The sequence below is a fragment of the Ceratotherium simum genome, chromosome 2, assembly GCF_057802395.1.
Source record: "Ceratotherium simum simum isolate JZ-2026a chromosome 2, ASM5780239v1, whole genome shotgun sequence".
NCBI classification, from domain to species: domain Eukaryota; kingdom Metazoa; phylum Chordata; class Mammalia; order Perissodactyla; family Rhinocerotidae; genus Ceratotherium; species Ceratotherium simum.
This window is the reverse complement of record NC_141901.1, coordinates 7,543,054-7,570,164: the sequence shown is the minus strand read 5'-3', so window position 1 is coordinate 7,570,164 and position 27,111 is coordinate 7,543,054. Positions and strand designations below refer to the sequence as shown.

Genomic DNA, 27,111 nt, shown 5'->3' with positions numbered 1-27,111 from the left:
ATTTAAAAATGTAATTTCAGGCTTTATGGAGCTGGGTGCTTGGAAAGGGGCTGTGTTAATGAGAGTGAAGATGCAATCACTGCAATAAAGAGATCTGTAAATGAAAGACTAAAACAGACAGTTGTTGATGCCTCTTTAATGTGAGACTCCAGAATGGGTAGGGCCTGCTCTGAGAAGCCATCTGGATGTCCAGGCTGGTGGGGGGCTCTGCCACATTCCAAAGGGCATATTATTGTCTGCAAGGTTGAAGCTGAGTTCCACATCCAAATGCACACAGCAGGAAAGAATAGAGAAGATGTCTAGGGTATGAGATTTCCTCCTTAAGCAAATGATGCTCAAGTTGTACACTTTGCTTTGTGTACAAAGTGGTGAGAACTCTGGCCACCCCTAGTCCCAAAGCCGCTGGTCTGTGGTTGAAGAGCCCATGTGCCTATGTGGGGGCAGACTCCACCATGGAGTGCTTTCCTTTGCCTTGAAATCACTTCTTAAGACCTGCCTCATATACTCCACTGCCATGGAGCTCCACATTCAGAAGTTATATTTTCTTTCCCTCATTTGAAAAAGAAAGAAGATATCTCAGTTGCTATGATAGTCACAGCTTGAATAGGCAAACCGTTCCTTAGAATGTGTCCACAACCTTAGGAAGTAGCTTGTCCACGGATTTGGGCTTTAATACTGACGTACAGACTGATACCATTCACCGAATACATTCACTGGCTGATCTTCACGCCTCATAAGGACATACTGAGCAGATAGGCCCTAATTACAGATGCTTGCCCTTTAGTCTAAGTGCTCCTAAGGTTGTGTAACAGGAGCTGAAGGGAGTTTCCTCCAGGGCTATGCTATCTCAGGCAGGGTGGGAGTGATGCACGTTCCAGCAGAGGCTAAAACCATCATCACATCCCAGGATCCTGGTACAGAGAGGGTAGTGGGTTTGGTCAGGTGGTTGGGTCAGTGTGTTCAGGGAGAATGGGGCTGTTTTCCAGCATTCTTTTATTTTTTTTAATTGAAATATCAGAGAAATAGAACAAATAATCCTAAAATTTGTATGGAACTACAAAAGACCCCAAATAGCCAAATCAATCTTGAGGAAGAAGAACAAAACTGGAGGCATCATGGTCCCTAATTTCAAACTATATTACAAAGCTATAGTAATCAAAACAGTATGGTACTGGCATAAAAACAGGTGCATAGGTCAATGCAACAGATAAACCCACTCATATATGGTCAACTAATTTATGACAAGGGAGCCAAGAATACACAATTGTGAAAGGGTAGTCTCTTAAATAAATGATGTTGGAAATACTGGACAGTCACATGCAAAAGAATGAAACTGGACCACTATATTACACCATACACAAAAACTAACTCAAAATGAATTAAAGACTTGAACATAAGACCTGACACCATAAAACTCCTAGAAGAAAACATAGGCAGTAAGCTCCTTGATATAGCTCTTGGCAATGATTTTTTGAATCTGGTACCAAAAACAAAAGCAGCAAAAGTAAAAATAAACAAATAGGACTACATCAAACTAAAAGGCTTCTGTACAGCAAAGGAAACCATCAATAAAATAAAAAGGGAACCTACTGAATGGGAGCAAATATTTGCAAATCATATATCTGATAAGGGGTTAATATCCAAAATATATAAAGAACTCATACAACTCAATAGCAAAAAACCAAACAATCTGATTAAAAAATGGGCAGAAGATCTGAATAGACATTTTACCAAAGGAGACATACAAATGGCTAGCAGGTACATAAAAAGATGCTCAACATCACTAATCATCAGGGAAATGCAAATCAAAACCACAGCGAGATATCAATTCATACCTGGTTAGAATGGCTATCATCAAAAAGATAAGTAATAACAAGTGTTGGGGAGGATGTGGAGAAAAGGGAACTCTTGTGCACTGTTGGTGGGAATGTAAATTGGTGTAGCCATTGTGGAAAAGAGTATGGAGTTTCCTCAGAAAATTGGAAATAGAGCTACCATATGATCTAGCATTTCCACTTCTGGGTATTTATTTGAAGAAAATAAAAATACTAACTCGAAAAGATATCTGCACCTCTATGTTCATTGCAGCATTATTTATAACAGCCAAGATATGGAAACAACATAAGTGTTCATTAATGGATGAATGGATAAAGAAGATGTGGTATATATATACAATGGAATATTATTCAGCCATAAAAATGATGAAATCTTGCAATTTGCAGCAACGTGGAAGGACCTTGAAGGTATTATGCTAAGTGCAATAAGTCAGACAGAGAAAGACAAATATTGTATGATCTCTCTTATATGTGAAATCTAAAAAAAGCAAAAAAACAAAACAAAACAAAATAAAACCAAGCTCTCAGATACAGAGAACAGATTGGTGGTGGCCAGAAGTGGGGTGGTGGAGGTGTGAGAAATGGATTAAAAAAAATGTTGAACTTCTGAATGGAAATAAACATCTCTAACAAAAGTAAACAGCAGATCAATGAGAAAATGAAGGTAAGTCCGCCCCCGGCCTTGGCGCTGGCACCAAGAGTTCCATTTTAAATGCTACTCAGCCACTGCCAGGAGGAGCCACCCAGGCAAGTCACTTTACCTTTCTCATCCGTGGATTCCTCATCGGTGAAACAGGGAGAGTACCACCGTGGGCTCAGATGAGATGCTGCCTGGGGGCTTTACTTCTGTCTGACTGCCAGCGCTGTCTGCGTCCGGGCGCCCTGCCCGAGAGCCAGCGAGCTGCCAACTCCACACTCCTGACTTCACGGCACAATCTGGGCCATGGTCCAGGCTGCCACCGTCCTCCCTTGTCCTGCCCCTTCCCAAGCTGCTGCTTCCTCATTTCCAAACTCTGTAAGTTGCCCCATTAAGAAAAAAAATTGGGATAAAATTCACATAACCTAATATTAATCATTTAAGAGTAATTCAGTGGCATTTAGTATATTAATAATGTTGTGCAGCCATCACCTCTGTCTAATTCTAGAACATTTTCATCACCACACAAGGAAACCCCAAATTTATTAAGTAGTTACTGCCCATTCCTCCCCGCTCCCAGCCCCTGGCAACACTAATCTGCTTTCTGTCTCGGTGGATTTACCTCTTCCGGATATTTCATACAAATGGAACCATACAGCATGTGGACTTTTGTGTCTGGCTTTCTTCACCTAGCACAATGTTTTACAGATTCATCCCTGCTGTAACATGTATCTTCACCATGTCCTTCATTCCTTTGTACGGCTGAATAATATTCTATTGTATAGGTATACCACATATTGTTTATCCATTCATCTGTTGATGGGCATTTGATTCATTTCCACCTTTTTTTCTATCACTCTTGACAGAGACACTGTTATGTAATTTTTTTCCTGAGAAGTTCAGTGTTCAGGTACCATTGACTTTGTTATCTAACCCACCAGATACTTTTGTGTTTTAGGTCTTGGGCCAAATATGTCACACTGCTAGAGGAAGAGGCCAGAGGAACCCCAGCCACATTCTGGGAGGAGCTGGGTCTGTGGAATCCTGCAGAGCTGTGTGTGAATCGTGCGCTGCCTGGCGCTACCTCCCTGACCTTAGGCAAATCTTACAGACTTTCTTCATTTGCAAGTCTGGGATAATAAAGTTTGTTTTAAAGTGTTACCACGAAGATTGCAGGAGGTAAAATTTCTGTGAGGTGACTTCTACGGTGACTAGTGCACCTTGCACTTTTCAGTTTCCCTTCACATGTGTAAAGCCTTTTCAGAGAAGACTGGCTGCCAAGGTGGAAGATGTGTTGGGATCACCCCCGTTATGCCTTTCTGATCTCAGGTGTCAATTGCAAGCCACAAGGCCTAGCCCAGGTGTATCTGGTTGGCAAGAATTACTGCCATCATGCCAGCTAAAGTATCCTTTTGATTTCAGGGTGGCACCGGCTACTCAAAATTTCCTATTCCTTTAGCAGAACCCTCTCCTCAGGCCTGTTCTTTCATTCTTTCATCGGACCAGGCATAAAGAACTACCGGGAACACAAAAATGAATGAGAAAGAATCCTTTTCTCAAGGAACACTCATCTGTTGGAGAAAACAGACCTGAAAATAGGCAGTTAAAATTTGCTGTAATAAATATTCTGACTTTGTATGGAATCATAGAAGGACACCCCAGCTAGTCTTAGGAAGCCAGGGGAGAGTGTCAGGAAGAGGTGAAGAATTGGCCGAATCCCCAAATCAGGTGGGAATTAGTGATTCACTATTTATCAACCTGGCATCAATGTCTATTTAGATATTGTAAAAAAGCAAGATATATTGGAAAGTAGACAAATTAATACAAGTGTATTAAAATTCTAATTTTTATTTTGCCAGATGCTTAGAATCCTGACTGCCCCTCTAAAGAGCAACTCTCTTTAGAATTTAGATATCCTTTTTTAGATATCCAAAAAAAAATTTCTTTTTTAAATAGGGAAACAGTTTCTCTTCCCCTGCTGCCTCACCCTATTGTGCAAGAACTCACTGGCAATGCTTAATTTATATCCTTATTTCCCAGTACAGTGCCTTGCTTACCCTAGATGCTAAATAAATGTTTGTTTCTAAATACATGATTGGTTCCTGTCTAATTGGTTTCTATTACCCAACAAAGCATACATAAATTTTATTAAGTTTTTCTCCATGTGTCAGACACAGTGCTGAATGCTGGGGATACAGAAATGTCTAAATCCAATCTCAAGGGGCAACTAACACATTGACTCACAATACTATCTTCCCTCTAGATCCACCTGGATTCTTAAAAAATGCTGATGCCCAGGCCTCAAGCCCAAAGATTCTGAGGTAAATGATCTGGAATAAAGTCTGCTTACTGGTATTTTTTTTTTTAAAACTATCCAAGTGATTACAATATACAACCTGGGTTTACACTCTGTGGGAAAAACATACCCATAAAAAGGCAAATACCATGGTATAGTGATTAAGGGCCCTGGGTCTGGAGTCCCTGAGTTCAAATGTACTATCGACCTCTCCCTAAGCTGCGTGGTGATGATTTACCCAATCTCTCTGAGACTCAGATTCCTTATCTATAAAATGGGAACAGTAATAGTACCCAACTACTAAGATTGTCGGGAAGAATAAATTGGATAACGTGAGTAAAGCACTTTGTACAGTGTCTGGCATATAGTAGCCGCTCAGGTTTATCAATTATTATTATTTTGTTTGAGGGGTAGGCAGAGTGTGCTACGGGAATATTGAGAATTAGAGAAGACCTCTCAGTGGGAGGATATTTTCTTCCCTGACCAAGTGCCACCATGACTTTGTTGTACAAAATGGAACCCAGTTGTCGTTCCTGGAATAGTGACCTCACCAGGGACCCCTCGCATCCCCTCCAGCTACATGGATATCAAAGGCAATAGAGCGTATGCTAGTGCCTCATCTGCACAATGGGGCAAAAACACCTCTTTTCCAGAGTTATTGTGGGGGTGAAATGAAATGATCACATGAAAATTGCCTATCACATAGTAGGTCTATAACAAGTGTCAGCCCCTTTCCCTATACCAGGGCCACAGCAATCAAGCTCAGGCTGACTCTTCCAATAAGCATTATTACCAACATATCTGGCCACCCACTATCAGAAAACCTGGTCATTGGTTTATGCACTCATTCATTCATTCATTCACCCACGTGAAAAATGTATATTAAATACTACTAAATGTATGGCACTGTGACAGCCCCTGTGGATACAGGCATGACCAAACAGACACAATTCATGATCTTAGGAGCAGATGTTTTAGCAATGGGACCAGAGTATAGGCAACTAAATGCAAAATGAATTAATTTTTTCATTAATTTGTTCCATAATTATCCTAGTTATTGTTATTGTGGTAAGCGCTACAAAGGTATATAGGGGTTCAGAGAAGCTTCCCGTGGAAATAACTTTTGGGTTGGATTTTGAAAGATGGGTAGGAACTGACTGGGTGACAAGGAAGGAAGAGTGTTTCAGGCATAGGAAGAGCATGAGTGAGGGCCCTAATGCATGGGTGACACGAGGAGTTGAGAAAGCTGGTACCTTTAGGGTGGAGAGTAAGGAGATAAGTGTTATATGAGGTTGGCAAATCATGCACGGCCAGATCCCACATGACATCAAAGGCCACATTAACTATTTCTATCTTACTTCTACAAACAATGGGGAAGCTTGCAAGGATTATTATAATTAAAAAAAAAATAGGAGTGACATAGTCATGTGCTAAGGGGAAATGTGCAATTCAAAACCACAACTGTCTACTTAAGAAGGTAGAATCTATTGAAGAGACGCTTTTATTTCTTCAGAGTACATGGAAGATCTGGGTATCCAGGTTGGAGCTGGAACCTGTGGAGAGCCAAGTGTTTTACAAAATAAAGTGAAAATAACTCAGAGTTCCCGGGGAAATCGGGAAATTATGGGCTGAAGAGAAGAGATGGGAGGGAAAAGAGAACCAGGAGATGATGAAATAGGTTACTGTGTAGGGTGAGAGTGAAGGAGAAATCCCAGGTGGTGTGGTGGCCTAAAGGACTTGGAAGAACATGTCTACCATAAACATCACAGAGCATCAGACCTTTTACAGAAACCTTAAAATTTGTACAAGGTCCACTATACTCCCTGCTATGTCTATTTTTTTGTTGTTGTGGGGAGGAGGTGGTTATTGTTTGGCTTTATTTATTTTGTTTTGTAGAAATCTAGGTATATTAGTTTCCTATTGCTGCTCTAACAAATTACCACAAACTTAGTGGCTTAAAACAACACAAATTTATTATTTTACAGTTCTGAAGGTCAGACATCCAAAATGGGCTTCAATGGGTGGAAATCAAGGTGTTGGCAGGACCATGCTCACTGGAGACTATAGAGGAGAATCCATTTTCTTGAGTTTTTTCAGCTTCTAGAGTTTCATTCCTTGCATTTCTTGGCTTATGGTTCCTACCTCCATCTCCAAAGCTAGCATTACAGCATCTTTAAAAAATCTCTCCCTCTCTGACCTCCCACCTTCCTCTTATGAAGACCGTTGTGATTACATTGGACCCACCTGGGTAATCCAGGATAATCTCCACATCTCAAAATTCTTAATTGAATCATGTTTGTAAATACCCTTTTGCCATGTAAGGCAAAGTATTTGTAGATCCCTGAGATTAGGAATTGCATATCTTTGGGGAGGTCATTATTCAGCCTACCACATTAGACATCCTGCTGGTTTAATGGTGAGAAAGGAATTTGCCCTGATTTTGAAAAGTGAGGTCTGGGACATCTAGGTAATATGAAATACTATGGATTAAGGAGTAAATTAAAATCATCCGTTCCTTCATTATTTCTGATAGTAAGTAATACTCATAAATACCTGAAATTTTTTCTTGAAGCATGAGGGCAATATGTTCTGTTAGCATTTCATGTATTTGGCAAGTATTCATTGAGCATACATTAGGTGCCAGACACTGTGAGTTCCAAGGTACTCAACCAAGTGTAAGCTATAACATTTGCTTTCAAGAAACTTCAATTTTATGGGGCAGAAAAAGAAGAAAATTAGTAATTTCATTACAGTCGGATGAATGCAATGAAAGGTACACGCATTACAACAGCCACCTGCTTGACCCAAGGGGCCTGGAAAACGCATCTCAGATATATCAGTCAGGGTTCAATTAGAGACACAGAACCAGGGATTTGACTGTAAGCAACTGCGGGAACAGCTTAAGCAGTCTCTGCAAGGCTGTCGTCTTCACCTCCGATGCTGGAGCTTGAATTCTGCAGGGCAGACAGTTGGGAAGGGAAGAGAGGGTGCATGTAACGTGGGAGACAAGGACAAGATAGAACCCACAAGCTCAGAACTGTGTCAGTCTCTTACGGCCTCCAATATCCATGATGTTGATGATGTGGGTGTCCTGAAGGAGAAACTGGTGTCCTTTGTTAACAGAACTGAACCCACTTGACCCAGAAGTCAGAGAAGCTGAAGGAGGACTGAGCGGAAGGTGGAGTGGCTGCTGCTCCACACCAGCGAGGTGAGCCGGCAGAGAAATGAAAACATGTGTGAGCTACAAGTTGACAGGCTACAAAGCCGCAACACCTGAATCAACAGAGGAACAGGGCTTTCGTCTAACAGCAAGTAGTTTACTGTGGCTGGAGTGGTTTATGCTAGGGTGGAAATACAGGGGTGGGAGGAGGGTGAGGTGAGAGGAATGAAAGATGAGCCTGGAGCCTTAAGTCAAAACAGATCACCGAGGATCAACGTTCATACGTCAACTTTCTTATAAACCAGGGCAAAGTGTTTGGCTGGATCCTGATGGCAATGGGGAACCACCAACTTTGATTGACCATCCAATTTTCACTTTAGAAAGTTTAAACCAATTAGCACAGCACAATCTTCCCCTCGGGTCTCAGCTCTCCCCATTCTTCTTTCCTACCCCACCGTTGTATCCACAGCAAACTCTCTAGCTTCCCCCAACACTCTTCTCGCCTCAATGTCTCCACCTGGAATACATTTCCCTGCTCTCTTCCCCTTCCCCTGCAAGTTCCATTTCCTTCTTTGTGAACACCACCCTAGGCAGCATTCATCCTAGCAGGATGGAAATGACCATGCTGTGTGTCACTGGACTGTGACCTTCCTGAGGATGGGAACCTTGCCTATATCTTCCAAATATATATATTTGTGCCTAGCACAGTGTCTGGCACTTCGAAGGTGTTCAATAGATGCTTATTGATTGAATCAAGTTCCAAGAGCTTCTCATCAAACACTTTGTTCATATGATTTTTCAATTTTATTAGTGGATTTGATGAAGTAGGGTTTCTGATCACTGTCAGACAGAGAGAGGCAACAAATTCTCAGATTTCTGTATTTGAATGGAGAATTAAGAAGACACAGTCAAGGCTTCCAGAATCCTTTGGAAAACCATCTACAAATAGACTTAAGTTATCAAGAAGGACAGGAAAATTATTCCTTTTCAGAGGTGCACTTCAAGGCACGAGGGAACTTCTTCTTTCCTAAAATGTCTTTATAATTCTCATCCATAAGGCTTTCCTTGTCATTCTTCGTTTCTTTAATCCCCATAGGACTGACTGTCAGGTTGTTGGGCCCATTATAATTATAAAGAGGCTTCAATTTTTTGACGCAGATGAAGTTAAACAATCTTCGGAAGCTTTGTTTAAGATTTGAGGTGGTAAATCTATCGGCTATTTCCTTAAAAATGCTGTGGGTTATTTTCGCCAACTCCTTGATCACAGGGTCTTCATCCCGAAGCATTCGGTCAACAGCTGTAACAGCAGAAGGGTCTTTGGTTCAAGGCATCTCTCTGGGTCTGAAAGCCCTAACCCTGAATAGCCCCACCACCTTTCACAGAGTCTCCCTCCTTCCCTCCCCATCCCCTCAGTTCTCATTACTTTGAGTAATAGCATCCAGAAAGTTTTCTCCTCTATCCTCACCAGATTTTATTAAAAGAAAAATGGAAATATTCACTGAATATTGACTGAGTGGCTATTATGTGCGGGCATTCTGCTAGATAGCATAAATATATATTCATGAAGAGATTCACTATTGCTCATAATAATGAAAAAAGTTGGAGTCAGTCTAAATGTTCATCAATAGGGAACTGTTTAAAAATTAGGAATATCATAAAATGAAACAGCACACACATTAACGTGATGATGTAGATCCATACTTCTTGGCGTAAAAAGATGTTTATGATACATGAGTAAGTGAAAAATGTTATGAAACAGTTATGATAGTTTTAAAAATAAATATATAATAGTTTATATTCTTTAAAAATATCTGGAATAACATATATACCAAAATGCTAATATCATTATATCCAGATACTGGGCTTGTGGGAAATTATTATTTTCTTTCTTAATGAAAAGAAATAGAGAGGGGGAAAAAGGACAGATTTAGGAAAGAGAGAGGAGAAAGAGTAAGAGGAGGAGGAAAGAAAGAAGAAAAACATTCTGAGAGACATGGAGGGAAAATTATAGTGCTTAGTGTTTAGCAGGCAGTCAATAAATATGTGTTGAATAAATGAGTGAATGAATGAACATATGAATGAAAAAGGAAGGAAGATGATGTGTCAATGTAGGTTCATCAGTTGTAACAAATGCACCACTTTGGTGGGGGATGTTGTTAATGGGGGAGGCTATGCATGTGTAGGGGCAGGAGGTGTGTGGAAAATCTCTGTACTTTTCTCTTAATTTTGCTGTAAATCTAAAACTGTGCTAAAAAACAAACTCTATTACCAAAAAAAAAAAAGGAAGAAAGGCAGCCACCCTATTGTCTACCTCACCTGTTGTAATTCTGATCCCCATGGGGAAATAGACAGAGGCTAAGAGAGAGATGCCAAAGATCTAAGCATTTTGATAGAATAAACATTACTCTTCTTAAATTCCCTCTGGTGCAAGTGTACATTGCTTTCCTTTAAAATGTAAATTCTCTGAGGAAAGGGACTTTGCTTTATTTGTTGAAGATACACCTCAGCAGCTAGAATAAAGCTGTCACATAATAGATGCTGGGAAAATATTTGGTGGGTGAATGAATTCTCAATTCTGTAGTTCCTAAGGGCTCCAGGATGATAGTAAGATCTCAAATAATGAGAGAGATAGATGGAGAAATTGAAACAGATTGAGAAAGAGAGGGAGAATAGAAAAGAAAAAAAGATGTTTCTTAACCCAGTCCTTCCATTGATTCCCCCCAAGCACCACCCACCACTACCACTCTCTTTCCATCATCCCTGGCACCATTACAGAACTCACATGTTTTTGGGTTTTTTTGGTGAGGAAGATTAGCCCTGAGCTAACATCTGTGCCCATCTTCCTCTATTTTGTATATGGGATGCCGACACAGCATGGCTTGGTGAGCGGTGCATAGGTCTGCACCGGGGATTCAAACCCACAAACCCTGGGCTGCCCAAGTGGAGATCACGAACTTAACCACTACGCCACCAGGCTGGCCTCCAGAACTCATATGTTAATCAAGTCACAATAGTGAATTTATTTAGACCTATGCATAAAAATTTCATTATAGCCTCAACACTTACCCTCAAGCATAACTTCAATTTCATCTCTGTGTAGCAAATGGCCGCACAATTTTGCCAAGTACCCTAGGCACAAAGTAAAATTAAAGTTACCCCAAAACACATTATGAAAATACATTCTCCAATATTATCTATCTATCTTTATTGCTTTCGTCAAAGCAAAGCATCTCTAGATTATCCTTGAATCATCTTTTAGCGCTTTCAAATAACTATTATTTAATAAAACTTTTTATTGAGCTATATGTATGTGTATAAACGTGCCCAAATCATAACTGCACAGCCCTATGAATGACCACAAAGTGAACACTTCTAGCTACCACCTAGGTCATTAAATAGTATATTACTAGCATCCCAGAAGCCTCTCTCACACCCTTCCCAATCTGCAACCCCACCCTTCAAAATATGTTTTGTGTCTGCCTCCTCTTGCTCAACATTATATTGTGAGATTAATCCATGTTCTTTAATATAGCAATAGTTCATTTATTTCCATTGCTACATGGCAGAGGTTGGCGAATAGTTTTCTTGAAAACACAGCCATACTCATTAGCTCATTTGTTTACACATTATGTCTGGCTGGTTTCACCCTACAACGGTTTACTTGTTGCTACAGAGACCATATGGTACTCGAGGCTTAAAATATTTACTATTGGGCCTTTTACAGAAAGAGTTTGCTGAACCCTGCTATATGATATTCCATCCTATGAATGAAGCATCTTTTATCCATTCTGTTGATGATGGACAGACAATGTGTTGTTTCCAATTTGCAGCTATCATGATATGATGTTATTATGGGCATTCTTGTACATGAATTTTGGTATGGATTTATATGCACTGTGGTTTGGTTTACAGCTAGCAGTAGATTTATTGGCTGATAGATATGCTTATGTTCACCTTTAATTGTCACTGCCAAACAGTATCCAAAATGGTTGTACCAATTTTTACTCCCACCAATAATGTATGAACATTTCCATTGGTCGACATCCTCTCTAACTCCTGACATTGTTAGTTTTTTTCCTTTCAGTCATTCTCATGGGTTTGGTGGTAGTATCACATTGTGATTTTAATTTGTTTTTTGGAGGGATGATTCATAAGAGTTTTGTGTATTTATTGGCCATTTGGATATTTCTTTCGTGAAATGCCTATTCAAGTAAGTGTCTCGCCTGTTTTCATATTGAGTTGTCTGGCTTTTTCTTATTTACTTGCAGGCATTTTATATTCTGGATACTAATCTTTTAAAATGTTATGCACCTTACAAATAGCTTCTCCTACTCCACGGCTAAACTTTTCCATCTGTATTTTTTTTTTTTTGATGAACAGAAGTCCCTAATTTTAATGTAGTCCAATCCATCATCTTTTTATTTATGGTTATTTATGGGTGGCATTTTTTTAAAATTCAATTTTTTAGTTGTTTATTGCTAGCGTATAGAAACCCAACTGATCTTCATATATTGATGTTGTACCTAGAAAACTTGCTAAATTTATTTATTAATTCAAATAGTTTTTCTGAATTCTTTCCAATGTTCCAAATATGCAATTATTTATTGGCAAATTTTGAAAGTTTTATTTTCTTTTATCCAAACTTACACATTTTATTTCTCGTTATTACCTTATTTCAGTTTTGGAAAATTCTTGGGCATTATCTCTTCAAATATTTCTTCTGTCTCATTCTCTCCCCTCTCTCCTTACAGAATGCATATGTTAGACCTTTTAATCATGTCTTATATTCTATGTTCTTTTTGTAGTTTTCATTTTTATCTCTTCAAGCTTTGCTCTTGAGGCTGAATATTTTATTCTGATATCTAATTCTCTAAATCTCTTTCAGCTCTTTTTAATTTGCTGCTAATTTCATCCATTGAGTTCTGTATTCCATCTCATTTAATTTAATCTTTTGATCTTATTAATCATATTTATTTTAAAGTTTTTATCTAATAACTTCAATAACTGAATATCCTGAGTTGTGTTTCTATTGTGTTTGTTTTTTTCTTGTAATTAAAAATATTTTCTATATGTCAGTTTATTTTGATTGTATGTCAGCTATTATGCATAAAATTTTGTGTAGATAATTTGAATCTTTGGTCAATGTATCTTCTCCTAGAGAGAATCTTTTTGCTTTGGGCAGGCAGTTAGGGTAGAGGTATATGTTCTTAATCCACACAGGGAGTTAGGTATTCAAAGCTTCAATCATTATAAGGGCTGGTCTATTTCCCGTTTACTCTTACTCTTAGGGTGGAGACATGAGGGATCCCAGCTAAAAGCCTGGAAGTATTCACCAGGGTTCTTCCTCATTCTCAGTCCACTCCAAGTTTTGTTCGTCCGGCTCAGTGCGACACCAAAATTTCTGCACAGTTCCTCAGCCTTCCAACTACCATTTTTGCATTTAGAATTGGCAAAATCTAAAAAGAAAAATAATCTCCAAATATCAGGCCTACTTCTTTTGGTTTTTCTATTCTTCTGTTCTGGATCACTGCCTTTATAAAAGCTCTCCAATGTCTTCAGATAGGTTTTTAAAATCTTTTTGAGGCTGTTCTTATTATCCTCATTTTACAGATGATAAAACCAAAACTCATAGAGATTAAGTAACTTGGCAAAGGTCACATAGCTAGTAGAGTTCATTCTGAGATTTGAATGCAAGCTTATCTGACTCTCACCAGTATTTCATATTGCCTCTGCTTCAGTCAAAATAGTGACCACAAAATCACAACAATCGATCACTTTTATAATACAATCTACAGATGGTAAAGCTCACGATACTCTGTCGGCAGGTAGAGTATGGGCTTAAAAATTTAAGAATAATGCTTGAAACAAAAGCCTGTGTGGTAGGGGTATCTTTAATTGGCATGCTTTTCCACCTGCTTGATTTTGTAATCCAATGCAATTCCTTTTAGAATTAGATCGAAGGAACAAATAAATGAATGAAAATTTTCTATGCTAGAGAGTATTAATTTCTCCTAATATCAAATTGCTTTTTTTCCCTTTAGTTCTCTTACTAAAACTACTGAGTTTTAGCCGGACACATGGCCACCTAGCAGATGACTAGATTTTCAAAACTTCTTTGCAGCTAGGTGTGGCAACACGCCTATATTCTGGGCTAATGATCATTTAGCATGATATTTGCTCTTTAAAGAGATGGGTGCGACCTCTTGATATTTTTTCCTTTCCAAGTGACTGGCATGTAGAAGTGGTTCCAGGAGCTGGAGCACACATCTTGGACCTGATGTAGGAAGCCGTGTGATGAGAATGCTAGAGCAACAAAAGAGCTGGCGCTAGTCTACTTACACTTGGACTGTTACATGAGAGAAATAAATTACTATCTTGTTTAAGCCATGGTTCTATTTGGGTCTTTCTTACACTGCAGCAACTTATTTCATAAACACAATATTGCCACACTGGAACAAAACAGGTGGCAAAATTAGGCAAAAACATCTGAAAATTAAATTGCTCTATTGAAAGTCACAAATGAACTTTCAAAGAGAATTTGATGTATTGAAAAACATGGCAGATGAACTAAAATGCCGACAAGGCCCACGTGGGTGTGATGTCAGCTATGTGGAAGAATGCAGTTGGTGGCGGTGTGGAGGGTGGTGAACAGGAAGTACAAGCTCCATCCACAAGTGGGGCTGATGGTCGGCTCCGCTCGGCTGCTACCATGCAGTAACACAGGTTCAGTGTAGCCTTATCTTCCTTTTCCTCCCGCAAAATAATTAGAAATCCAGATACTTCTGTAAAAACTCAAATTTTAAACGTTGGCAATTGTGATACACTTCTAGCTGCCAATCCAATTTCATTGTCCCCTTCTTGCCCATTTAAAAAACCATATTCCAAGCATCTCATGGAACTAATGGCGGCACTGTGAAAGTTCTGATCCTTGAGGGGGTAAGATAAACCACTGGCTGGGACTTTGAAGAACACTTTGTAAAATTGGGTTGATCCAGCCACACCTTCTGCCCTTTACCTTTTTGTTTTTTCCTTGGTGTAACACCATTAAAATGCTGAAGGTAATCAGAAAATGCAAATGGGAATAAAAGCCACATGTTAAGGATGGATGGCATTATAAAGTCAACAATGCTACGAACATCTATGTACATACATCATTTCTCACATGTGAGTATATCAGAGGACAAATTTTCTTAAGAGGAGTTTACTGAGTCAAGAGAATATGCATTTCACATTTTGATGAATGTTACCAAACTGTTCTTCTTAGAGATTGTAGCAATTTACACTCTCACCAGTAAAATGATTGCCTACTTCCTGCAACCTGGACAAAACTGTGTAGTATGAAACTTTTTGATCTTTTTCAATTTGATGGATAGAAACATTTCATTATTTCAACTTGCATCACTTTTTGGATGAAGTTGTGAAAATTTTATTTTATGAGCCAAATATTTTTTTTTCATGTTCTTTATCCATTCTTCTAGTGGGTTGTCTTTTCTTATGGACTTGTAAGGATTCTTTAGACAGTAAGAATTCATCCTTTCTAAATGATAAATGTCATAATTATTTTATCCCAATTTGGCTTTGACTCTGTTTATAGTAGTTTTGCCTTGCAGAAATGTTTACTTTTTACAAGGTTTATCAGTCTTTTCTTTATGGTTCCTAGATTTTGACTTTTAATGAGAAAGATCTTACCCCATGATTATAAAGCAAATTCTTCCACACTGTTTTATTTATTATTATGGTTTCATTTTTAGCATTTGAGCTTTTGACCATCTGGAACTTATTTAGTGTAAGAAGTGAGACAGGAATTAAATAATTTTTAAAATTCCAGATGGCTCACCAAGTGTCCCCAAACCATTTAAGGAATATTCTATATTTTCATCACTGTTAGTTAAAGCCAATGATTCACTTGCTAAAATATTGCATGTTTTGGGGGTTATTTCTGGATCGCATTTTGTTCCATTTGTCTGTCTATTCATTCCATGTGATTTTGATGACTGTAGCTATATTAATATCTGAGAGGGCTGGTTCTCTCTCTCTCTCTCCCTTTTTTCAGTTAGAATTTCCTGGATATTCTTGCATATTAACTATTCTGCATTAATTTTAGAATCAACATGTCAATTTTTTTTTTTAAAAAGCCCTATTGATATTTTAATTGGTATCTCATTCTATATACAGATTCATTTAGGAAAGAATTGGCACATTTTAAATTTCGACTCTTTCTTTCTCAAAATATGGTTTATGCCTTTCTATTTATTCAAATCTTCTTTGTGTCTTTCAGTAATGTTTGCAAGTTTTCCTCATAGAAATATTGCATATATTTTAAAGTTTTTTTTAGATCTCCCCTCCTCCTTCCATCTGTCCTTCCTTCCTTCTTTCTTTCCTGTCTTCTTTCCTTCCTTCCTTCCTCCCTCCCTCCCTCTCTCATTTCCCTCGCTCCCTCCCTCCCTATGGGACTCTTCCCCCCTCCACAGACCTCTCTTCCTCCCTCCCTTCTTCTTTCCTTTCTCCTTTCTTCCTTCCTCCTCCTCTTCCTCATTCTTCCCTCCCTTCTTTATTTTTCACCCATTGTAAATGAAACCTTTTCTTCCACTGTGTTTTCTGATGCATGTTGTTTTTTGTATAGGAAAGTTATCGATTTTTCAGATTAGCATAAGTTTTAAATAAAAACTATAATAAATACAAAAAGGTATATATAATAGTTGTACATTTAAAAAAGTTGTAATAAATGGAACATTCATGTGCCCTGCTATAGGCTTAAGAAATAGAAAATACCGGTGCTTTTTATGTCCTTCCTTAAACACATTTTTCTTCCTTCCTCCTCCTTCCAGGTAAACCATTATGCTGAATTTTGTGTTCACCATTTCCTTGATTTTTCATACCATTTTCTAGCAAATTAATATGAATTTCCAAGTAATGTACTTATAGATGTGTCTGCTTTGACCTTTATATAAGTGGCATGTATTCTTTTTTTTCATTCAATGTTTGGTTTTTGGTATTCTATTTTGGTGAGTGGAGTTATAGTTCATTTTTGTGTTTTGTTTTTTTTTTAATTTCCTTGCTATCCAATGTTTCGTTTGTGATCATACAACAATTATTTACCTACCCTACTTGTGATGGACATTTGGATCATTTCCAGTTTTTCTGTTGTTACAAATAATACTGCAGTGAACTTTCTTTTACATGTCTCCAAGTACACCTATGTAGGAGTTTCTCTAAGGTGTATACCTAAAATTGGTATTTCTGGGTCATAGGGACATTATACTCAACTTCAGCTTACAAGATAACATAAAATTATTTTCTAAATGTTTGTATCAATTTCTGCTTCCACTATTACCAGCAAAAATTCCCATTGCTCCACATTTTTTTCAACCCTATGATATATCTGTGTATGTCTATATATAATTTTACTTTTTAAATTTAATAACATACATATCATAAGGGCATGTATCATAAATGTACAGCTTATGGAATTTTCAAATGCTAATACATCCAAGGTCAAGACACAGGCACAAGACACAACCCAAAAATCCCCTCTTGGGCTCCCTTTCAGTCTCCACAAGTGTAAACATTATCTGTAGTACTAATACCATTGGTTAGTTCTAGCTGTTTTTGTATTTTATATCAATGGAATCATACAGTACGTACTCTTTTTGTGACTGGCTTCTGTTACTCAACACTGTAAGGTTTATCCACTTTGCCATATGTAGTTATAGATTTTTTCTTTTTCATTGCTAGATAGTATTTCATTGTGTGAATCTACCACAATTTATTCATCTAACTGTTGACTTGCAGGATTGAGTTATAACTAATAGTGCTTCTTTGAATATTCTAGTGCATATTTCTTTTGTGAACACGTATGTATTTCTTTTATACAGAATTCCTGAGTTACAGGATACGGATGTGTTCAGTTTTAACAGGTACAGCTGAACAGTTTTCCAAAGTGGTTTACGAATTTTCACTTCCAACAGCACGTAAGAGAGTTCTGATTGTTCCATATCCTTAATAACACTTAGTATTGTCAATCTTTTTCATTTTAGACATTCCATTGGATGTATAATGGTATCTTATTGTGGTTCTAATTTGCATTTTCCTGATGACTAATGAAGTCAAATATCTTTTCATATGTTTGTTGGTCATTTGGATATCCTTTTCTAAGAAGTATAAGTCATCATCCATTTTTCTATTAGGTGGTCTTTTTCTTATTGATTTATATAAGTTCTTTACGTATCCTGATATGATTTTTTTGTTAGATACATGTATTATAAACAACTTCCATTTGGTGGTTACCTTTCCTTTCGGATAATGGTGTCTTTTGATAAAGAGAAACTTTCAATTTTAACATCAGTTTTTCTTTTCCTATATTTAAAAAAAATTTTGCCACTCTGTTGATTGTGAAATGGAATGTTATTGCTGTTTCAATTTGCATGCCTTTCATTATTTATATCTTGAGCATCTTCTCACATGGTTATTTGCATTCATGTTTTCCCTTCTGTGAAATTTCTTTGCATGGTTTTCATTTTTATTTATTCTTGCTCTTTTTATTTTTTGTTCTATAGAATTTTTGTCTTTTTCTTATTAAGTTATTATACTTAATATACTTGGGATATTAATATGTTTTATTATATGTATTGCAAATATTTTCTCCCAGTGTGTTACTTGATTTTCATATGTTTTTGTCTTTAGAAATATTTTGCTTACCTTTGGTTACAAAGATATTATCCTACATTTTCTTCTGAAAGTTTTTAAAGATACGTGCTTCACATTTACATGGCTTGATACATCTAGAATTAATTTTTGTGTAGAGTGTCAGGTAGGAATTTGTGTGTGTGTATTCTCAATTGTCTTAGCACCTTTTATTGGACAGCCCATCATTTCTGATCTGATAGACACTGCCAGTTATGATTTATACATTAGGTCTCTGTATATGTGTCGATCTGTTTCTACACTTTCTATTCTGTTTCATGGGTCTGTTTGTCTTTCCTTGGGTAAGTAACAGACTATCTAAAATTCTATAACTTTATAATAAATCTTTATAACCGTTGGACTAGCAGCCCACATTTTTTTCTTCAGGAGTATCCTGGCCTTTTGCTCTTCCCCATACATTTGGAATCAACTTGTCAAGATCTATAAAATCATCTGTTGGTATTTTTATTACAATTTCACTGAACTCAGTGAACTCAGTGAACACTGAAATCAGTATTTCTCAACAAGTTTTCAGTGGGCTTTCTAGATGGGATAGTTTGTTCGTGAATAGCACTGTCACAATGATTACTGAATATTGAGCATACTCTCGTCCATTAAATGAATTACCAACCTGGAAGCAAGCCGGCAGGGGAGCTTGGGAGGTGTAGACCATAGAGGTCAGTTTCTAAAGGCACAGAGAAAAACAAAAAATGGTGGAGAATGGATTGGGCAATGGAAGTTCACAGTTAAGTAGATATTGCATGTCCTTTTGCAGTAGTTTATCCTTTCATTCTTTAGTTGGCTGAATTCCTTCCTTCAACGATATCTTCAAGAAGGGTTCATCCTGAGTTCTTGTGTTTTTGAAAATGTTTTCCTATTATCATCATAGTTGGATATAATTTTGCTGATTATAAAATTCTTCAGTCACAATTTTCTTTCCACTTAATGATTTTGTAGGCACTAGTCTACAATATTTTAGAATTTCATACTGAAGTGGACAAATCTAATGCCAGAGTTATTTATTTTGTAACTTAAAGGTGACTTCTTTTTTTGCTTAAATGCTCAAAGAATTCTTTAACTCTAAACTTCCATAACTGTATTAGGAAATGTCTATATAAAATATTTCTTGAAAAATTATTTACCATCTCAGTACACTTAATCAGGTCTTTTTTATTTCTTAAATTATATCTTTGCATAATTTTTCTGTTCTAATTGTATATTTTTCTTCTTTAGGCATATCATTTATGCATATTTGCATTTCTTTCATCTATCATCTATATCTCTCATTGCTCCCTAATTTTTCAGACCATTTCTTGCTGATTTTCATTTTATTTTGCTAGCATTTCTCAGCACTGTACTCCTTGTCTCTTACTGGGTTATCAACAATATGTATTTTCTTTTCTGCTGATAGCAATGTAGTTTTTCTAAGGGCTATATATTTTTTTCTTACACTTTCCCCCTATACTTGAAAGCTTATTTTTCATGTGCTTCCACTATCTTGTCATATGATCTCTGTGCTCTTATCTATACTTTAGATCTTTATTTCAAAAAGCTTTGGATTCACAGAAATATTTATCATGAACTTCATCTGCTCTGTAGAAACATTTTCTAAATTTGTTTTTCTTTCCTCTCATTTCCCCCGGAAATACCTCTGTAGAAAGATAATGCCATTTCCTTTTTGATTACTTATTTTTGGATGTTGCACTATTATATACACAGGACCGTTTGTGGAAAGTTCCAGGGTAGAATTCAAGATAGCAGGAATTCTTTCGAGTTTGAAATAAAGTTCTTATGACACTAGGTTTTCTGTGACTCTGTGTGTGTGTGTCTTCCTATACTCCTCTCTGATCAACACAGATCTAGTGCTGATCATAATTCAGTTTGTCTTCTACCCTGACTAACTGACAGACTCCTCTCTAGAGGTATGATGGGACGATGTATTTCCTCATTTCTTGATGCTCCATGATGCCAAATACGGTCAAGGGAAGATCCTACTACCAAGTTGGGAACTCACGTGCGATTATTCCAAATAAAAGATTATTAGTTTTGATCTCCATGGTAAGAATCTAGTGGGAAAAAACTGGTCTGGTTTGTCAAAGATCAAAAACTTCAGTTGTCTTCTTTTAGAACCTTCCTGCACTCCCCCTACTTCTACATATTTTTTTAACTTTACTAGATTTCATAGCTCTTCCTCATCTATTGTAGTTTGTGGTTACAGATGTCCCAAGTTTTGCTGCAGATGGTGTTTGTATATTTTAATATTATTTTTATTATTCTCATTATTCTTATGTTTAGTGATTTTTAAGCGGTGAAGGGGAATAGTTAGTAGTGGTTTGCCACCGCCTTAAATTGCGAAATTCGTCCTGTTGATTACACTTTGTATAATAATTTAATCACACGGCTGTGCTCACTGTGTCTTATAACATAGAACCCTCTCCTCGTCACACATGTTGACCTCTGTGCATCACAGATGTCACCATCACAAGTGCTGTCCATCACAAACAAAGACAATGATCGTTTCTTCAAGGAGGAATTCCAGCTGCTAGCCTATTCTGCACATGTTAAGGTAAATTAGGAAACGAGAATTGAATTTTATTTACCTATTAAAATAACTGATGTTCTCCTCAGATGTGCCCGGGAGCTCTTCAAGAATCCTAAGGTATCAGATATCAAATCTCTAATGTACCTTCCATGAGAAAGACGCTGAGAATAAAAAGGAAAAAAAAATACTCTCTCAATTGTTGAAAAAGCACATTTGCTCCTTCCAGAGAGGCTTCCAGAGAAAAGAACTTGGTTGCTTATACCAAATCTGGACTGATTTAAAACCTGGGGACTTCTATGTATGAACTTTACCCTTCCGCTTGCACATATTATTCAATTTATTATATGATTCCCAAGCCCAACTTTGTGTTTCCAGCCTTTGGTTAGCATTCTTCCATCACCACTTATCTATCACTGCAGTTCATGCTGGTTTTCAGAGGACCAGCTCATCAGGTGGTGACAAAGTAATTCCAATTTTTCTTTTGAGGAAAAGGAAGTGGAAAACTTTAACTTTCTCTGGTCCTAAGCCCTAGATGTAATCACTCATTTATTATCTTTTCTTCACATTCCTTCTCCAAGACCCGCTCTTGTCCCCAGCACACTTTCCATCACTTTGGGTGTCCTTTAAAGTTCTTCCTATAACTCTTATGGTAGCAAACACTGAGGGGTCACTTACGAGACTGTTACAGATGTTGATCACCAGCAGCTCAAAATTGTAATTCTCTTCAGTGAGTGAATATGGTTTTGACCAACCTAATTCTGAGACACAGATTTCTAATGTGTATTTACATGCCTGTGAAGTAGAAAAGAGGTCAATGAGGATCCGTTTATCCAGTGTTACATGAAACACTGTGGTTCTCTGCAAAACTAAGAAACACAGGATCACAGGACTTACTTTAACTACTTTTGTCTCTGTATCCTCCAAAAACAGGATCAGGGGCACCAAGACTCGAAGAATCACATCATTCAGCAACCATGTGTACTGACTCATGTCCCTGAGCAATTCACCAAAGTGTTGAATGGCCATACTCCGAATCTCTCCGTTACTCTGGAATATGCACACAGAAAACGGCCTCATTTGAGGATATTACTGGGGTTTCTTTCTTTAAGCAGTGGGAGATACATATATATATATATATATCACTTTTTCATATATATGTTTAGATATATTTATATGTATATATACTATCTGTGCATATATACTATATATGTATATGTACATATGCACATATTTATGAAATTATTATCATTTATTTTTAGAAAAGATCCACATTGGGTCGTCTAACTGGTCAGTTCTTCTTTTGATTTTAAAATAAGATTTGTTTACCAAAATTCAAATTGCACTAAAAAAAATCCCCTGTGAAAGTAAGTTTCTTAAATTTAGGAAGACGGTATTTAACAATGTCTTAAAAATATAAACTGGAATAATCTGTATAACTTGAGGATAATTTCTACAAAGATACTTTAAAGTAACCATGCTGTATTCAAATGCTGGAGGCCTTTGCAGAGTTGCCAGTGAATACCAATGGGAGCTCTTTGCATACTGGCATAGAACCAGGTTTTCAAGGGCTTGCTGATGCCAAATAGGAAGTTGATTGGATTATAAAGATTCTAGAAGAGAAAAACTGCAATTTCTTCTTCTGAAAAATTGTCAGAGGAAGAAGTTAATTTTTAAAAATATAATATCACCTTCCAGTTTTTAAGAAATGTTTATGATTTTTTTTTATCTCTTCCTTTCTGTTCTCAGGAATATATCAACTATATTCCCAACAAAATATAAATGGCTAATATGGTTTCATATGTTCTTTTCAGATGTAATTATGGGGATCAAAGCCTAAACCTAAAGCAGTGATAGTCAAATCATATGTCACAGGGGCTGGATAGGTGATGTAAATGAGTGAAGCGAGTGGCATTCAAGGACAGCAGGGAGACGATGGAGACTGGGACAAAGGAGAGCCCTGGTCTTTCTCAGAGAGGGCACTCAGCTCCCGCAGACTGTTGCCAAGTGGGTTTGTGGGCTCCAGTATTCCCAGATCTTCTGACATTTCACTCACAATTCAGATTTTTGTGAGAAATATTCCAGTTTAAGAATATCGGACTTATACTGTTTGAGAGCTAAACTTAACACACTTGCAAGTTGCTTTGATCTGTCAGCTACCTGTTTGTATTCTCGGACTCCAAGAAGATGTGCCAACCATTGAAAGGCTGTATGGACCAGTGGAAAGAGCTCTGGAGTGCCCCATACCTATTGAAATCCCAGTTTTGTCCCCCATAGGTTTAGCAAACTTGATGAAAGTTTTTTTTTTTTCTTTTAATGTTGAGAAACATAGGAACATAGCTTCATTAATATCCTAACATTTTTCAAATATTCTGCCTCCAAGGAATGACGTAGGGTAAATTGATACTTGATAACTTTCTATTCTCTCTGATTTTCTTCTTTGCATTTGGTTTGGTTTGATTATTTATTTAGTTAGTGGGGCTTTCCCCCGCCAAATGATTTCATTTTGAAAATAACTTTCTACATGGACATTCCAACTACTTATTAGTGTGCGAATTTGGCCAAATATTCACTTCTCTTTGCCTCAGTTTCCTTATATATAAACTGGATAATAGTAAAAGAGTTGTTTAGAGAATTATATGAGATAGTGCATGTAAATCCCTTACAATGGTGCCTCGTACACAGTAAATGCTCAATAAATTTTAGCCAATATTATTATTACTATTATTATTATTATGCTTATGAAAATAATTTTTGCCACTAAATTGTTTACTTTCTATAATTTAATAATTTTGTGCCTGTCATTGAAATCTAAATAACTAACAACATAAATTTTGGCAAGATAAATTACTAAGAAATAATTCTCTGGTTCACAAACAATTTATTATAGAAATCTTTAAAAATAAAAATAAATAGATTCCCCATGGCATACTGACGTGTTCTTGCTTATTAAAATATATTACTGTCATCTAACTTTTCTGGAACACACTTATTACCACACAAAATGAGAATTTTCAAAATGCACAACTTTCTGATGAGATACTTTTTAATTATACTTTTATATGATAATAACAAACACGTTTGAGGCATTACATACGTTATTTCTAACCCACATGATACACCTGCTACTGTCTCTATTTTACAGATGGGGAGACTGATGCACTAAGATACTGAACCACTTGCTCAAGATTTCACAGCTAGTAAGAGGCAGAATGGGAATTTGAACCCAGTCAGTTCAGATCCAGAGTTAACCAGTATATAGCCACTAAGCTCCCATTCCTCTTTCATCCAAGGACGGAGGCTGTTCTTTGATTCTCCTTTGTTATAGGTAGACTTTTCCAGGTTCTCGTAAAAAAAAAAAAAAAGACAGTGCTTATCTGACTAATTTTGTTATCTCTGGAAAAGAAATGGTGGCCCTGCCCAAAATGACTATCTTCTGTTGCCTCATTCTGGGACGTAATGCCATTGCCTCAGCTGGGGCTTCAGCTGAACTATAAAACCTAGTGATCGCACACATCTTACTGTGTAACTCACATGATCCATCAGAGGACAGTAGCTGGAAGCAATTCTGGTACACAAAGAGGAGTAGGTCACCTTGTCCAGTTTGTCTAAAAGTTTTCGAACGGTGAGCAAGGCCTGAATTGTAACAGTCTTGTCTTTGGAGAGGAAGGCATCCAGGATGGATGTTAATAAGCTGCAGACATTTTCTATCTACATATAAAAGGAAAACAATGGTGGGGTTTTGGAACCAGAAGGAGCCTTGAGCCAGCATTTCGTGTGCACACCTCTGCGCAGTGTGCTGGAGTTGGCTCACAAGAGTCAATTCTCAAACCGTCAAAACTTTTGTAAGCTGATCATTAAAAAGAGTCACTATTAAAAATTAAATTTTATGAATTTAGAAATAAATAAAAACAGTGGTAGTAAATACTCACAACTTACCACTTCCTGTTTCTTTTGCTATGTTTTACTCTTATATGCCCTTGAGGTTATTTATATGTATTGTATCAGTATGGTGGTAACATTAAATAATGATGTGCTATTGTGCATCTCTTCCCAACTCCATGTTTAATGACATCCCTTTGATAGCTTAAAATCAGCCATGGTGGGAGTATTTACACCAGGGAAATTGATCTTATTTCCAGGAAGCTGATTGTTAAACATTTACCAACACACCACTGGCAGTATGACCTCTAAACAGTGACCTGTTTGCACATGAGAGACACTGAGCTGCTGAGCCAGGTCATAGGAGTAAATTGCAGTTCAGAGCCAAAGAATATAAGGCAAGGAAAAACATGAAAAGGAGACACCAAAGAAGAGAAAGAAAGGCTGGAAAGACAAGAAGTAAAATAAATAAATAAATACTATTTGCAAGAATAATAGCCAGAGGCCACTTGTGTCTGGCTGGAAAGTTGAGTCTTTACCCATAGTAGGTGAAACCTCAGCTCAGATCACTCTCCACTAGTTCTCTCTCCCTCTCTTAGATAACCCTGGCACAGAATCTCCCTTTCAGTTCTTAATAACATTGGGAACAGTGCTAGACAAGGCAATAAATAACTTGCTGTTTACTAAAAAAAAGGTACGTTGAATTGTATGATTTATTTAAAGCAAATAGACCACGGCTCATTTCATTCTAAATTCAAAATGGGTGTCCCTTGACAGGCTTTAGGCTTTCAGAGACTATGCTTAATAGATAAACAAAGATTTGTTGTTAAATCAACAATGATTTATGGACCATCTGCACTCTCAGCATAGTGCAAAGTACTTTGGAATTTACAACAGAATTACAAAACATAGGGGTATGCTTAGATTCAATCTTCCTGGAAGGCAAGAAGTATTTATGTGACTCAGTGGGAAACAATATAAGACAGTGGTTCTCAAGTTTAACCTGTATTAGAATCACCTGGAGGACTTTTGAGACCACAGATTGATTGATGGGCCCCACTTTCAGGATTTCTGATTCTAACAGGCCTGGGGTGGGGCCTGACAATTTGTGTTTCTAGCATGTTTCCAGGAGATGCAGATGTTGCTGGTTCAAGAATCATATGGAGAGAACCGCTGATACAAAATGTTATAAAAACAATTGCTCGTAGTTGGTGTGGCTCTGAAAGTGAGGAGGCTGCTAGAGATCAGAATATTCAGTGAAATTTGACTTGAGCTGATCATTGAAAAGGGAGAAAATTGTGAATATGTATGAGTGAAGGAAGAAAGTGTTACGAGTGGAAGAAAAAGCTTGAGCAAGTGCTCTGAGATAGGAACTAATGTGTATGCATGTGTGTACGCTGGAGGGGAAATTAACGCATATGTGTGTGGTTTAGACTATAAGAACAGTGTTCGTGTTGGGCAATGCTGATAAATTCTGAGTGTAGTGAATGATCTTCTGGGAAAAATGTAAATGAGGTGATAAAGCCACTAAACTGATTTAACACATCCCTTCCACTCAACCCAGTCTCCTTACTGATAAAGTATCAGGTTTTGATATTGTTTTGGCTATACAGAAACTGAAAAATATCAATGTTTTATTGGTAAGGATATTGAATAATATCTAATCTCAGACTATGACTTCGATGGTGCTGGCAGAGACAAATCACACACACACGTACCTCATTGATAACTGGTGCCAGGTGAGCAATTTTCTGAAGGCTCAGCTCGCTCACTGTAGGATTGGAGTCTTTGACCCAGTTTCTGAAGAGAATCAAAAATTCTTCCGGGAATGGGTTCTTGAAGAAGTTATTCAGAAGCTGAAAGAGCACAGTTAATAAGTTCATAAGTAGAGTAAAGGCCAATGTACAATTTCTGCTTCAGTTATAAAAATTAAGACATTTTCAAGAGAACTGGAACACAAGTCACACTAAAACTCCAAATACTTATACGTATTCCTACATATATTTCTGTGTTTATAGAAGGAAGAAGTAGCAATCATAATAGGAAATAGATGCTTTGTTTTATATATATATATATTTA

The 27,111-nt window shown here is 37.2% G+C and overlaps 1 protein-coding gene across 1 annotated transcript in view; it reads right to left on the bottom strand.

Moving 5' to 3' along the window:
• Nucleotides 1–8,694: 8,694 nt before the first annotated feature.
• MROH9 (maestro heat like repeat family member 9) overlaps nucleotides 8,695–27,111 on the bottom strand; it is a 147,517-nt gene continuing 129,100 nt past the window's right edge. Inside the window, exons 16-22 of the mRNA XM_087418321.1 lie at nucleotides 26,751–26,888; nucleotides 24,685–24,861; nucleotides 22,048–22,200; nucleotides 21,829–21,945; nucleotides 21,212–21,314; nucleotides 10,995–11,057; nucleotides 8,695–9,225 (exon numbers count right to left, since the gene is read on the bottom strand). Of these exons, the coding sequence (XP_087274447.1) occupies nucleotides 8,906–9,225; nucleotides 10,995–11,057; nucleotides 21,212–21,314; nucleotides 21,829–21,945; nucleotides 22,048–22,200; nucleotides 24,685–24,861; nucleotides 26,751–26,888 (1,071 nt within the window). The 3' untranslated portion in view covers nucleotides 8,695–8,905. The remainder of the gene's footprint in view (nucleotides 9,226–10,994; nucleotides 11,058–21,211; nucleotides 21,315–21,828; nucleotides 21,946–22,047; nucleotides 22,201–24,684; nucleotides 24,862–26,750; nucleotides 26,889–27,111) is intronic.